The following is a 15,035-nucleotide window of genomic DNA, read 5'->3' on the forward strand; positions in this document are numbered from 1 at the left end:
CCCTGGGACCCCGAGTTCCTCATTTTCCAATGCGGTGCTCTCTTCCGGTGACACGCAGAGCATAGCAAAGCCCACGGTTTTGCAGCAGCTCAAAGGTGTAGCTAAGTGTGAGGCCAGAGAGGAGACTCTTTCCTTCCAGCTCGCTGCTCCTTTAGATCCCTGGTGGGAAGACAAGGGCTTTTGGGGAGGTGCTGGCATAGCTTAGGAGCAAAACACTGCAGCTGGGCGACTTGTAGGGAAGGGATAAAGAGAGGCAGAGAAATGGCTGCCTCCCCTCAGCGTTCTGACCTGCAGGGGGAAGCAGGCACATCAAGCCAACAAGACCTGCGCCGAGCACCGGGAACCAAACACGTGCGCTTCCTTGATGAAGTGCAGGAAGCAGGAAAAGCCCATCGTGAGCGTGCGGTGCGAAAACTGCAGACAGCCAAGGCCTCACCCCATCACATCACCTTCAGGCCAACAACACCTTTCAGAAGTGAGTCGAGAAGATCTTCCTCGAGGGCTGAGTCTATGGAGCCTCAAGGCAGACCATCCCGGCTCCCACTTCTGGCATGTGACTCAGCGAAACTTCTCAGGCAGAGGGTAAGGAAGATCAGGCCAGTGCTGGACACACTGAAGCAGATGGCAGCATCACCACTTCGTGGGGAAACCAGCCTGCCTGAGGAGACTTGCATCACCCGCTCTGGATTGCTGCCACCGATAAGAGAAGAAACGGGGTCTGCCAAGTGTCAGCCTCTGAAGACCAAAGCCCCTGACCACAGGGAGGACACATCCTACCCACGCCTTGGTCCAGCTTTTGACCTGGCCGGCCAGCTTTTGGCCTGGCAGGGTCTCAAGGGCCAGCCCGTTTTAAACCTCACAGGGCCCCCCCGGCCAGCCGGTTGGCCGGCTTTGGGCCTGGCAGCATCTGCTGGGCTGGCTGGCCAGCCTTTGGCCCGGCACGGCCCTCTCAAGCCGCTGGCCTGCTTTTGGCCTGGCTGGGACCCTGGCTGGCCAGCTTTTGGCCTGGTACGTTCCCCCAGCCGGCCGGGATAGCGTGGCAGGACTACCTGGGTCAGTCGGCCTGACATCTTTTGGCCTGGCTGAGCCCCCCTGGCCGACCTGCCAGCTTTTTGCAAGCAGCGCCTGACAGGCCAGCCGGCTTTTGGCTTGGCAGGGCCCCCCGGCCGGCCGGGAGTCTTATGGCCTGGCAGGGCAACCCGAGTCAGTCAGCTTGCCAGGTTTTGGCCTGGCAGGGTTCCCCATTTTGGCGGGCCAGCGAGCTATTGGCCTGGCAGGGTCTCAGGCCGACCAGCCGGCTCTTTTCCTGGCAGGGTCCCCCTGGTCGGTTGGCTATTGGCCTGGCCAGGCCTCCCAGGCCAGCTGGTCTGCCAGCTTTTGGCCTGTCAGTGCCTTTCTGACCGGCCAGCCGGCTTTCGGCCTGGCCCAACTGGCCGGCCAGGAGGCTTCAGGCCTCGGAAGGGTTCCCCAGCCAGTCAGCCAGCTTTACCAAAGATTCCGGATCTCCCTCAAGGGCTGAGTGCAGCCGCTCCACGCAGCCCCAAGGCAGACCAGCCAGGGCTGCCACATCTGCCTTGTGGATCACTCAAACTCCTCAGGCAGAGGACTAAGAAGAAAAGATCACATCAGCCCAGCCCAAGCTGCCAATGTAGGTCCCCCTCCCCAGCCAACTGCTCTTTCATCTTCATGAGCCCTTGTTCTGCTGGGGAGGACAGGTGGAAGCAATTCACCTGTCTGGCAAAGGGGTGGAGCCTGGTGCCACCCCTCCCTAACCTCATTTCAGGGCTGGCTGCCCCCTGTAAGGGCTCTCTGCATGGAGGTGTGTTCTTTGTTGTGTTGTGTGTGCCTGGTCTTCAGAATGGGTTCAGCAGTGTTGTCTTTGTGTTCTGGATTGAGTTCTTTTCCTTTTGGGGGTAATACCTTCTGAAAGGGCACTGCAGTTGAGAAATCAGTTAGGTTTGGCAGTGGAAATGCTGTGTTGGAGGGACTGTTGGTGCCATGAGCTGACAGCACAAGCCTTGTATTGGCAACTGTTTTCTGTGACATGGATTAATTGTAGCTCATTTTAGGGGAGGAGCCTGGGATTTGATTGAATCGTGTTGAGGAAGGGGGGGAGGGGAGAGCCTCTGTGGGTAAGGACGTGTTGTGAGCTGCAGTGCTGTAGCACTGTCTGTCTGCCTAGGCTTTCTGTTTGTTCTTTCGTGGGACTTTTGTCTCTTTCCCTCTTCTACTCTTACCTGAAGATCGTTGTGCTGATGACTGCCTGTGTTGTTGTGTAGGCTAAAATAGTTAAAGCAAACTGGGGCTGGAAGTGCAGCAGGCAGCTCCGTGCTGTTTAATGACTATGTGAGTAAATAAATGCATTGCTGATTCTGCCTAAAGATGCCATAAATGTAGAGCGTATGTTTTATTATTGTTCTTGATTTTATGCTGTTGGAGTTGGTAATAGCCTGAAGAGTCTGGGAACCTCTGGGTGGAATAGTTTGTTGTTGTGTTTAGCTTGCTGGCTGTTGTTGGAGAGTGAATTCACACAAGGAGCCAAGTAGAAAGGACTGTGTACTGCTGGGCCCTGCACTGTCATGATCCCTCTTGCTTGGAGCTGCTGTGAACCAATGAGGGAGTCTGACTTTGAAGTAAACGAAGTCATATACCTCTAAGAAAGTATAAGCAGGGAATGTTTTAAAAGGAAAGGTTATTTAAGAGGATTTCAGAGGTGCAAGTCTTGTTGGAGGCCATAACTTCATTATAGAGAGTCTCATGGAGTTCCTTGAGAAGTGCAGAGTCCTGCATCTGGGGAGAAACGAGCCCAGGCACCACTGTATGCTGGTGGCACTCGGCTGGAGAGCAGCTCTGCAGGAAAGAGCCTGGGGCTCCTGGTGGACACCAAGTGGAACGTGAGCTAGCACTGTGTCCTTGCCGCTAAGAAGGCTGATGGCTTCCTGGCTGCATTAGGCAGAATATTGCCTGTGAGTGCTGGGAGGTGATTCTTCCCCTATGCTCAGTGTTGGTGAGTCTGCACCTGAAGCGCTGAGTCCAATTCTGACTCCCCCATATAACAGACACATGAACGAAGAAGAAAGACTCCAAAACAGGGCTACCGAGGTGATGAAATTCCTGGAGCACCCCTTGTAGGAGGCAAGGCTGAGAGAGCTGGCCATCTCTAAGAGGGCGCGGGTGTTCCGGGGCGGTCTGCTGCCTGAAAAGCATCCAGCCAAACTAACGTGGAACCCAAGGCCAAGCAGCAGACCTGCACTGAGTAAAGGCAGCCAAACCCTCCCCGTGGTCTTTGTGGAGCTCGAAGGCCAGCCTGCCCTCGGTGCCCAGAGGGAGCAAGCGAGCGCTGCAGCCACCGAGCTCCAGCTCAGCCAAATGCCTGAAGTTTAGGGTGAAGGAGTTCAGGCCAGCACAGGGAGAACCTCCGAAGATTGCAGTCTCAGCATCTGACTGTGAGGCCAGCCTGCCCGAGGGGCCGCCGGCAACACCTCTGGTGTGGTGCTGCTGGCACACCGGGGCTCCGGGTCTGGGCATTGCCAGCCACCAAGGCGCAGAGCTGGGCTCCTGCGGCGGCAGGGCGGGCAGCAGGCTGCTGTGCCAGCGTCATAATGGGCAGCAGGCAGCACTGGCCACGCTGTCACCGTGTCACCACAGCGACGTTTGTGACACGGCCGCCTGGGAGGGGTATGAAGGCGGAGCAGGGAGGTGGGTCCTGCATCCTGAAGGAGCATCTGGCAGAGAGCAGACGCATCTGAAGGATGAGCTCCGGCATGGCTGTTGCCAACAGGGAGCATCGCGCTGGTGTGAAGCAGACCGAGATGAAATTCTGGGAGGATGGCCCCGCCACACAGCGGGGCTACAGAATGCCAGAGGTCACCGCCAAAGGTACGCGGGCCCACAGCCGGCACGGGGACCGTCTCAGGGCTGCCTCCGTGTGGGGCTGGGGACAGGGACGACATTTTCCATCTGCCACCTCCCTCCTGCCCTGAGCCAGCAGGAGAAGCGGCAGAAGCAGAGCGTGACCTGCTTTTCCTTTGCCCTGCAGAGCAAGTTGCTGTCTGGGATGCGGTGGCCGTCTATGTCCAAGAGCAGCTCCTGCTGCGCAAGGTGGGTCGGCGCCTTCTTCCCACTTGTCTGCTTGCAGGGGTGGGGAGTCCCCTCGCCTTGGGCCACAGAACGCAATGACTCTTCCCCTCCACGGAAAGCAGGCTATTCACCCCCAAAATGCCTCTCGGGTACCAGTGGGCCTCCCACATGCGTGGTATGACTGCACCAAGTGTGCTGGGGCTGATCACAAGCTCTGCAAGCTTCTGGATTCCACGAGGCTGCTTCTGCCCTGACTGCTGTGCCGCGTTTTTGGAGGGCGAAGGGAGGGGGAGGAGCGGGCAGATCCTTCCCAAAGCTCTCCCACCGCCCTGCCTGAGCTTCCGAACAGTGGGAGAGGGCACAGCAGGACCCAAAGCACCGTCCGTGGACGGGGCAACCTTCAGCTCTTCCTCCAGCCTTCACACTTCAGCCCTTCCCTTCTCTTCCACGTGCAGGGAGTCCGAATTCCCACCCTCGGTTCCTTCAGCATTGCCTCCGAGCGGATCGAGGCTGAGGGTGGAACCATGACTCTTCAGTGGCCTGCGTTTCACCTGGCCAGGAACCTTGCGGGCATCCGTAACCTCGCGGATAACAAGGATTACCTGCCAGGTACGAGGAGGCTTAAACCCCTTCTTGCTGCACAGACAGGACGAATGGAGCCATCCATTGCAAAAGCAAACCTCACCCTCCCTGCATGGAGTCCGTGCAAATATGGGGCTGTCCTGGGTGGTGACTGCTAGAAGCAGCACTTGGGAAGCAGCCGTGGAAGAGCCGCCGCATGACAAACTCTGCCGTGTGATTTTCCAGGCCATAAGGAGGTGGAGGCCCTCAAATACTCTCAGGTGGCCGCGGCCGCATCTGTGAGCCGGCAGACTGCGAAGGCCTGCATATTCGGCACCACGTCCCTCGTCTCCCACTGCCTGAAGAAGGGGGAGAACATCGCCTTTGTCCTGAAGGACATCGGAGTGCTCCTCATCGAGGGAACGAGAGTCCACGTCAAGTTCTACTACGACTTCCTGGAGAGGATCAGCGGGAAGGAGAACCTAGAGAAAGTTGTTTTCAAGGTGAGCTGTAGGTTTCTCCGTGGCCTGGGCAGTCCCACGAGCCCAGAGCTGCCTGCACATGGCTCACCAGGCGCTGGCCGGCTGCTTGGGCCGTGCGAGAGCTGTGCTGCCGTCAGCTCCTCGTGTCCCCAGTGCCTCAGCCGTGACGAGGACGTCCCGCATCCTCCCCTGCTCCTCCCCTGCAGGTCCCCTGGCTGCTGAACATGCTGGTGTCCCGGATGGCAGCTGTAGCCTCGCTGACCTCCTCAGGCCGAGTCATCGTCTTTCCCAGGTGAGGATGTTTGTGGCTGCAGCCCCTGCTTCCCCACTTGCCTACGGCATCCTTCCACCCCCCCGTATTCCTTCTCTCTCATGCCATTTTATACCACTTCTTACTTTCGGGTAGAGCTTGAGTCTCCCAAGTCAAATATACCTTTGTCCTGCAGAGTGTACTTGAAAACATGTAAGGTGGAAAGCCTTGGCTCAGGGTGGGCCAGGAAAACAGGGTAGCTTATCTGCTCCAATAGTGTCATCAAGTCCCCATCCTTGCAGGGCGGTCATGGAATGTGGCCACGCGAATCCACCCTGCTCCACACTCCATGCTTTCTTAGAGGCAGCGTGCCAGGCTCCCCTGGTGCTCGCTAACACCTCAGGTCACAGGTCACGGTGCTTAGGGAACTCAGGGAAGGCTGACCTTCTCTCGAGAGGTACGTCTGGTGGAAGAGATGAAGGGATGTAGGTGACATTTTCATCCCATCGTGGCCGGGTGACTCCGTTTCCCAGGACAGTCCTTGGTTCTGGGGCTCAGTCGATCCTGGGGAAGGATGGCCTTCAGGCGATGTGAGAATCTGCCTGTGAGCAGGGTGATCCCAGCCAGCAGAAAGGGCCGCCGGAGCCCTGGCTCACACCGCGTCTTCTCCTTTTGTACAGGTTTAAACGGGAGTTTGCGCCCAAACCACCGCCCGGGAAACCCTGCAAGGCCTCAAAAGTCCCTTTGCTACGTCTTGGCCGGGGGAAGAAAGGTAAAGCAGCTGCCAGTCCCTCTCCATACCACACGCAACCAACACGTGATGGCAAAATCCCCATCCCACCATCACCCAATGGCTCTGACTTGTGAAACCATTCGCACCAGCTCAGCACTGCCTCTCCTCCCGACCACACGTCGTCCTCATAAAATCTGAGATGCTGGCTGCCACGTTCCCACAAGTGCTCCCATCCCAGGGGATGGCAAGAGCACGGGGGGTCCTCGGCCCTGTCCTTTCCCCCAGGAAATGAGCCCCCAAAAGACACTGTCACCGCACAGGCGCCACCCAGCTCCTCTTTCCCAAAGCAAAGCCATTAATGCAGTCCCAAAACAGAGCTGCAGCCTGGGGAGGAGGAGCTGGGCATGAGGCACGGAGGGCACAGAGGGAGACTGCATCTGCAAGGGGGGCAGAGCAGCCCTCTTGGGTGCTCTGGGAGACTGAGCACCCCTGCGTGTCACCGGGCCAGCAGGTCCACAGTCAGTCTCCTCTGACGAGATCTGTCCTTCTCAATTGCAGGGAAATTTCCTGAACTGCATCCCCTCCCCAGCTGGATCCACGTCACCTCTGTAGTGGAGTCTGAGGAGGGAACAAGCGAGGACAAGAGGAAGGCAAGGTGAGACTGCAGGCTCAGGGTACAGATCTGCACGCTGTGTTTCCCCACCCCGACAAGAGCCCATTCCCCAATGCCAGGCAGGCACTGTTCAGGGCACGTGAATGCAGCAGTGGAGGGGTGGGATGGGGCTGCTGGGAGCCCCCAGCTCACAGGGCTGGCCCCTCTCCAGCCCTCAGGAAAGCACCAGTGCAACCCGAGAGCTATGTGTAGGGAAGGCTGCGTTCCAGCCAGGGGTCCTGCCTCGGGGTTGCAGGATACGGCCCCAAAGCCATCCCCCACTCAGGCAGACCTCTCCCACTCTGTCCTTTCAGTCAGCTGCCAGCGATCCCGGGGGCATCTTCTGCCCAAGAGGAGCCCCAGGAAGAGAAGGGAACGTGCTCCACCATAAGAAAAGGATCAAAGATGCACAAGAGGACTGGATCTCTGCAGACTCTGCCACCAATCAAAGTGGAGCTCCCCAGGCGGGGGATGTCCTGTCCAGTCCTGCCCACGCTGAGCAGGGCGTGGGGTGCCCAGGAGGAGCAGAGCCCCACCTGAGGCTCACAGACAGGTTTGCAATTCCTGTCTGTGCCATTCCTGGGTGCCTGCCTGAACCCTTCTTTGTTGGTGGCTGAAAGTTTGCTTTCTCAGGCACTTCTTGCAGTAAGACGCTGACTTCTGCAGCAGATGAGAAGTGTCCGTGTGGCAGCAACCAACATCCATTTGTGGACAATTTTACCTTTCAAAGCATTTCTTGGGAGCTGTTTGCCTTCAGAAGAGGGCTCAGGAGTGTTTACTGGCAGAATATCTGGCCTGTGACCAGAAACTCCAGCTTGGTATGGGAGAAGTGGGGAAGGACACCATCGTATCTCATGAAAAACAGGATGCAGGTGGGCACCTCCCTGCTCCATCTGATCTGCTGGCAAGGCCCGGGAGGTGGGAACAAAGGAGTTTCTGCTGAGATCCTAAGGCCAGAAGCTGCCACTCCAAGGAAGGCTGACTCAACCACTTTTGGACTTAGAAATAAGTTTGTGCAGTCGTCAACCAAACAGCAACCCTTCAAGACCCACCACTGAAGATCAACATCTGGAGATCAACATCTGAACCATCTTTTCTATCGCCCGTCTTCCCTTCCCCATCTCCCCAGATGACCAGCATTTGCAATAAACTGGACGGGCTAACATCTACCCTTTGTGTATTAATCTCACCGTCAGGTATACATAGATTAGCAGCTCCTCTCGCTCTGATAATAGCAGTGAGACAGTGCCATCTCCTTGAAAAGAAGCAGAGGGACGATGGGGACTCTTCCAAGACCCCTTGGCTCTGACAGATGGGGTGGCTACGTTCCTTGGAGCCCTGGGACCCCGAGTTCCTCATTTTCCAATGCGGTGCTCTCTTCCGGTGACATGCAGAGCATAGCAAAGCCCACGGTTTTGCAGCAGCTCAAAGGTGTAGCTAAGTGTGAGGCCAGAGAGGAGACTCTTTCCTTCCAGCTCACTGCTCCTTTAGATCCCTGGTGGGAAGACAAGGGCTTTTGGGGAGGTGCTGGCATAGCTTAGGAGCAAAACACTGCAGCTGGGCGACTTGTAGGGAAGGGATAAAGAGAGGCAGAGAAATGGCTGCCTCCCCTCAGCGTTCTGACCTGCAGGGGGAAGCAGGCACATCAAGCCAACAAGACCTGCGCCGAGCACCGGGAACCAAACACGTGCGCTTCCTTGATGAAGTGCAGGAAGCAGGAAAAGCCCATCGTGAGCGTGCGGTGCGAAAACTGCAGACAGCCAAGGCCTCACCCCATCACATCACCTTCAGGCCAACAACACCTTTCAGAAGTGAGTCGAGAAGATCTTCCTCGAGGGCTGAGTCTATGGAGCCTCAAGGCAGACCATCCCGGCTCCCACTTCTGGCATGTGACTCAGCGAAACTTCTCAGGCAGAGGGCTAGAAAGATCAGGCCAGTGCTGGACGCACTGAAGCAGATGGCAGCATCACCACTTCGTGGGGAAACCAGCCTGCCTGAGGAGTCTTGCATCAACCGCTCTGGATTGCTGCCACCGATAAGAGAAGAAACGGGGTCTGCCAAGTGTCAGCCTCCAAAGACCAAAGCCCCACTCCGCAGGAAGGGCACACACACCCTACCCACGCTGATGCGGGCATGGGGTGCCCAGGACAGACAGAGCAACAATGGAGGCTGCAACACAGATGCATCAATCCCATCTGCATCATATCTACTCCTAAACCAGGCTGCCCAGGGCCCCATCCAACCTGGCCTTGAACACCTCCAGGGACGGGGCATCCACAACTGACATCTCTGGGCATCCGCTTCCAGCATCTCTCCACTCTCTCTGGAAAGAACAAGCCAATCTGACATCCTCAACTCAAAACCGCTTCCCCTTGGCCTGACAGTAGCTACACTATCACAGAGTTGACTCCCCTCCTGTTTGTAGGCTCCCTTTACGTAACGGAAGGCTGCAATGAGGTCACCCCGCTGCCTTCCCTTCCCCAGGCCAAACAAGGAGATCTAGGGTGAAATGTAGAGGGGCAAAACTGTCAATAAAGCCTTACCATGGCCTATCCCTTAAAAATCTCCAGAACGCCTGTGACAGTGTCATTGCGTCTTTTGACGCCAGCTCTTGTGCTGGTGGAGGGAGAAGGAATTGTGAGAGGGCATCAGAGCGTCTCACGGTGCTTTACTTGATGCCAAAGGAAATCCAGCGTCTCTTTTGTCCTATCTGGGCCACAAGCTTATCGGCTTTTGACCCGGCAGGGCCCCCCAGGCCGGCTGGGAGTCTTCTGGCCCCCCGACTGGCCTGCCAGCTTTTAACCTGGCAGGGCCATCTGGGCCAGCCAGCTGGCCTTTGGTCTGGTCGGGCCCTTCCGACCACCTAGCCAGTTTATAACAAGGATTCCGGATCTTCCCCAGGGCCGAGTCCACCCTGTACACGGAATCCCAGGGCAGACCATGCAGGCTGAATCTTCCGGCTTCCGAATCACTGAAGCTTTTCAGGCAGAGGGCTAAGGGGATTCGGCCTGGCAGGGCCCACCCAGCCAGCTGGCTTTAGGCCTGGCAGGGCCCCACAGGCCAGCCTGGTGGGTTCTGGCCTGGCAGGGCATCCTGGTCAGCTGGAAGTCTTCTGGCCTGGCAATGCTACCTGGGTCAGTTGGCAGGACGGCTTTTGGCCAGGTGGGTCTTACCCCATTTTGGCTGGCCAACCAGCTATTGGCCTGGTAGGGCACACCCGGGCTGCCAGGATGCTTCTGGCCAGGCAGGATTACCCAGGCCAGCCGATCAACTGTCTTTTAACCCTGCTGGCCCCCCCCGCCCGGCCAGCAGGCGTTTAACCTGGCAGGTACCCCCAGGTTGGCTGGCATGCTCAGGGCCTAGCAGGGCTACCTGGGTCAGTTGGCTTGCCAGCTTTTGGCCTGGCACGGCTTCCTCGGCCGGCTGGCCAGCCAGCTATTGGCCTGGCAGGGTGTCTGGCTGGCCAGCCGTCTTTTTTCCTGGTAGTGTCTCCACGGTTGGCCAGCTATTGGCCTGGCCGGGGCTCCCAGGGCTGCAAAACGTGTGAGCTTCCCTGGTGAAGACCAGGGAGCAGAAAAATCCCACTGTGAGGGTGCTGTGCCCAAATTGCAGAAAGCCAAGGCCTCACACCATCACATCACCTTGAGGCAGACAACAGCTTTCATAAATGAGTCAAGAAGATCTTCCTCAAGGGCTGAGTCCTGCCTGTCTACGGAGCCTCAAGGCAGACCATCCCGGCTCCCACTTCTGGCATGCGACTCAGCGAAACTTCTCAGGCAAAGGGTAAGGAAGATCAGGCCAGTGCTGGATGCACTGAAGCAGATGGCAGCATCACCACTTCGTGGGGAAACCAGCCTGCCTGAGGAGACTTGCATCACCCGCTCTGGATTGCTGCCACCGATAAGAGAAGAAACGGGGTCTGCCAAGTGTCAGCCTCTGAAGACCAAAGCCCCAGACCACAGGAAGGACACATCCTACCCACGCCTTGGTCCAGCTTTTGACCTGGCCGGCCAGCTTTTGGCCTGGCAGGGCCTCAAGGGCCAGCCCGTTTTAAACCTCACAGGGCCCCCCCGGCCAGCCGGTTGGCCGGCTTTGGGCCTGGCAGCATCCGCTGGGCTGGCTGGCCAGCCTTTGGCCCGGCACGGCCCTCTCAAGCCGCTGGCCTGCTTTTGGCCTGGCTGGGACCCTGGCTGGCCAGCTTTTGGCCTGGTACGTTCCCCCAGCCGGCCGGGATACCACGGCCAACCTGCCAGCTTTCTGCAAGCAGGGCCTGACAGGCCAGCTGGCTTTTGGCTTGGCAGGGCCCCCTGGCCAGCCAGGAGTCTTATGGCCTGGCAGGGCAACCCGAGTCAGTCAGCTTGCCAGCTTTTGGCCTGGCAGGGTTCCCCATTTTGGCTGGCCAGCCAGCTTTTGGCCTGGCAGGGCCCCTTTGGCTGGCTTGGAGAGGTCTGGAAATGCAGAGCTCCATGGGCCAGCCGGCCGGCCACCTTTCGCCTGGCAGTGCTCCCCTGAACGGCCAGCCGGCTTTCGGCCTGGCCCAACTGGCCGGCCAGGAGGCTTCAGGCCTCGGAAGGGTTCCCCAGCCAGTCAGCCAGCTTTACCAAAGATTCCGGATCTCCCTCAAGGGCTGAGTGCAGCCGCTCCACGCAGCCCCAAGGCAGACCAGCCAGGGCTGCCACATCTGCCTTGTGGATCACTCAAACTCCTCAGGCAGAGGACTAAGAAGAAAAGATCACATCAGCCCAGCCCAAGCTGCCAATGTAGGTCCCCCTCCCCAGCCAACTGCTCTTTCATCTTCATGAGCCCTTGTTCTGCTGGGGAGGACAGGTGGAAGCAATTCACCTGTCTGGCAAAGGGGTGGAGCCTGGTGCCACCCCTCCCTAACCTCATTTCAGGGCTGGCTGCCCCCTGTAAGGGCTCTCTGCATGGAGGTGTGTTCTTTGTTGTGTTGTGTGTGCCTGGTCTTCAGAATGGGTTCAGCAGTGTTGTCTTTGTGTTCTGGATTGAGTTCTTTTCCTTTTGGGGGTAATACCTTCTGAAAGGGCACTGCAGTTGAGAAATCAGTTAGGTTTGGCAGTGGAAATGCTGTGTTGGAGGGACTGTTGGTGCCGTGAGCTGACAGCAAGTGCCTTGTATTGGCAACTGTTTTCTGTGACATGGATTAATTGTAGCTCATTTTAGGGGAGGAGCCTGGGATTTGATTGAATCGTATTGAGGAAGGGGGGGAAGGGAGAGCCTCTGTGGGTAAGGACGTGTTGTGAGCTGCAGTGCTGTAGCACTGTCTGTCTGCCTAGGCTTTCTGTTTGTTCTTTCGTGGGACTTTTGTCTCTTTCCCTCTTCTACTCTTACCTGAAGATCGTTGTGCTGATGACTGCCTGTGTTGTTGTGTAGGCTAAAATAGTTAAAGCAAACTGGGGCTGGAAGTGCAGCAGGCAGCTCCGTGCTGTTTAATGACTATGTGAGTAAATAAATGCATTGCTGATTCTGCCTAAAGATGCCATAAATGAAGAGGGTATGTTTTATTATTGTTCTTAATTTTATGTTGTTGGAGTTGGTAATAACCTGAAGAGTCTGGGAACCTCTGGGTGGAATAGTTTGTTGTTGTGTTTAGCTTGCTGGCTGTTGTTGGAGAGCGAATTCACACAAGGAGCCAAGTAGAAAGGACTGTGTACTGCTGGACCTGCACTGTCATGATCCCTCTTGCTTGGAGCTGCTGTGAACCAATGAGGGAGTCTGACTTTGAAGTAAACGAAGTCATTTACCTCTAAGAAAGTATAAGCGGGGAATGTTTAAAAAGAAAAGGTTATTTAAGAGGATTTCAGTGATGTAAGTCTTGCTGGAGGCCATGAATGACAGGAGTTCCTGAGAGGTCAGTAGTGGGTCCTGTTCTAATATCTTCCCTCAGGATCTGGATAGCGGGGCAGAGTGAACCCTCAGGAGGTGCCAGCTGTCCCAAAAGTGGGGGCAGTGACTGACTGAGCAGAGGCCATGCAGCCATCCAGAGTGCACTCAGCAGGCTGTGAGGTGGCTGACACAGGATCACGGAATCGTAGAACTGTAGGGGCTGGAAAGAACCTCTGGAGATCGCCTAGTCCAACCCCCCTGCTAAAACAGGATCCCTCCAGGGGTAACTTCATTATAGAGAGTCTCATGGAGTTCCTTGAGAAGTGCAGAGTCCTGCATCTGGGGCGAAACCAGCCCAGGCACCAGTGTATGCTGGTGGCACTCGGCTGGAGAGCAGCTCTGCAGGAAAGAGCCTGGGGCTCCTGGTGGACACCAAGTGGAACGTGAGCTAGCACTGTGTCCTTGCCGCTAAGAAGGCTGATGGCTTCCTGGCTGCATTAGGCAGAATATTGCCTGTGAGTGCTGGGAAGTGATTCTTCCCCTATGCTCAGTGTTGGTGAGTCTGCACCTGAAGCACTGGGTCCAATTCTGACTCCCCCATATAACCGACAAGTGAACGAAGAAGAAAGACTCCAAAACAGGGCTACCAAGGTGATGAAAGCCCTGGAGCACCCCTTGTAGGAGGCAAGGCTGAGAGAGCTGGGATGTCTCCGTGTGGAATGTCTATAGAGGCCTGAAGAGAGCGTGCAGAGAGGTCAGAGACAGGCTCATTTGGGTGTGCCCAGTTCCAGGACAAGAGGCAGTAGGCACAACCTGGAACACAGGTTCTGTCTGACCAGCAGGAAGCACTTCTGTGCTGTGCAGATGTCAGAGCAGTGGCAAAGGCTGCCTGGAGAGGTTGTGGGGTGGATCCGTGGGGATCTCCAAAAGCAGTCTGGACGTGGTCCCAGGAACCCTGCCCTGAGTCTGCTGAGCACAAGGATCCAGAGGTGTCTCCAACCTCAACCATTCTGTGATTTAGTTATTTTTATTGAGTACTCCAAAACCCATATGTTTGTTGGCAGTGTTGGTTTTCACAGCCGTGTTTAAAGCTTTGTGTCTCTATGTGGTCAGCTCTTTAGAAACCAGTTGTACAATTTCAAATTCACTCATCCTCGAGCTTTCAAAGATAAGCACCTGAAGCCCTTTTCTTTCCGGACTGCTGAAATATCCTGGGGAGTCTGCAGGGAGAGGAAGGGAAGGAAGAAAAATACAACAAAGAAACAAAAAAAGAAAGAAGAAAGAAAAGAAAAACGCCTATGGAAGACACAGGTAAAGGAATCTGTCAAGTTACCTAGCTCAAATTTTCATTGAGAAGGAAATAAATACTGGGAATAATTTCAGTTTATTTTCTTAGCTTCTATTTGTGCAAAAAGGGAATCCAAGCGTGCATTTGGTTTGCCTGTGCGCTGGAAGCTCTGTTGCTGCTTTTTTGCTTCCAACATAACCTCTGTTCACGTTTCTGGTTGCCCTTCAGAACCTGCTGTGCATAAGTAAAACAGAGCCAGCACGTTGGATTCAGTCTCTAACCAAAGAGGCCTTAAGCTGACCAGAAGCAGCAGTGGAGGCATTTCATGGCAAGTAGCAGCAAAAGCCAAGAGAGTCAAGAAGTCAGTGAAGAGCAGGAAAGGTAAGCTGGGGCTTGGATGGGTATTGGGTGGGAAGGGTTGTTAAAAATAAATAAATACATAATAATGAAAATGAGTTAAGTGAAGAAAGAAATGAGCTGAATAATAACAATTAAAAACAGTGGATTGCAACAAATTCAGGGCAGGCAAATATGAAAGCTTACTGTGTAGCAGTTACCTGAGGCCCCTGACTGATGAGTGATCCTGGGATGGAAGAAGGAGTTTTGCCAGTTTGATGGGGGCTGATAGTTGTAGCTGTAGTCACAAGTAACTGGTTCTGTAGTGAGAGCTGAGCTTGGCAGTTCATCTTGTTGGTGCCAAGACTTGTTTTGCAAGCAGGTTTTCCACTTTGGATGAGTGGGTATGGAGTGGAAGTAACTCTGCAGAGCCAGGTGAGAACCAAAGCAGGAGAGAGGAAAAGTGCCCTTTGCAGCAGGGATGCCGTGGTCCTTCTCTGTCCAAGCACGTGAGCCAAGCACGTGGCCTGGTGCGTGTCCCTCCCTCCTTCCTTGCTCTCCATCCCTCCCCTTATCCATCCTTTCACTTCTGTCCACCCCTCCTTCCACGTTCTCCATCCATCCTCTTCTCCGTCCATCCTTTCACCTCTCTTCTCCATCCCACTCTCCTCCCCCCCATCCTCCCACCTCCAACCCCTACATGCCCCACTCCAACCCTTCCATCTCCCCATCGCCCATTGCCCCCCATTCCCTCCCCGCGATCTCCTCCTCCTCTGGCTTTAACACAAACTGGGAAAAACAAGGTTGTA

The 15,035-nt window shown here is 55.9% G+C and overlaps 1 protein-coding gene across 1 annotated transcript; it reads left to right on the plus strand.

Moving 5' to 3' along the window:
* Positions 1–4,604: 4,604 nt before the first annotated feature.
* On the plus strand, positions 4,605–7,625 carry LOC149913989 (coiled-coil domain-containing protein 81-like). Its single transcript, XM_090128005.1, has 6 exons — positions 4,605–4,689; positions 4,888–5,144; positions 5,330–5,415; positions 6,054–6,145; positions 6,665–6,761; positions 7,073–7,625. Exons 1-6 carry the CDS (start codon positions 4,605–4,607, stop codon positions 7,296–7,298), a joined length of 843 nt encoding a protein of 280 aa, XP_089984131.1. The 3' UTR covers positions 7,299–7,625.
* The last annotated feature ends 7,410 nt before the right edge of the window (positions 7,626–15,035 follow it).

Source organism: Phasianus colchicus, chromosome 32, assembly GCF_987193195.1.
Source record: "Phasianus colchicus chromosome 32, bPhaCol1.hap1.1, whole genome shotgun sequence".
Lineage (NCBI taxonomy): Eukaryota > Metazoa > Chordata > Aves > Galliformes > Phasianidae > Phasianus > Phasianus colchicus.

Bases quoted from the DNA above. Each gene is read 5' to 3' on its own strand.
- LOC149913989 (XM_090128005.1), top strand. From the start codon at position 4,605: ATGACTCTTCAGTGGCCTGCGTTTCACCTGGCCAGGAACCTTGCGGGC. The intron at 4,690-4,887 runs GTACGAGGAGGC...GTGATTTTCCAG, and splicing joins TAACAAGGATTACCTGCCAG to GCCATAAGGAGGTGGAGGCC. The intron at 5,416-6,053 runs GTGAGGATGTTT...CCTTTTGTACAG, and splicing joins CGAGTCATCGTCTTTCCCAG to GTTTAAACGGGAGTTTGCGC.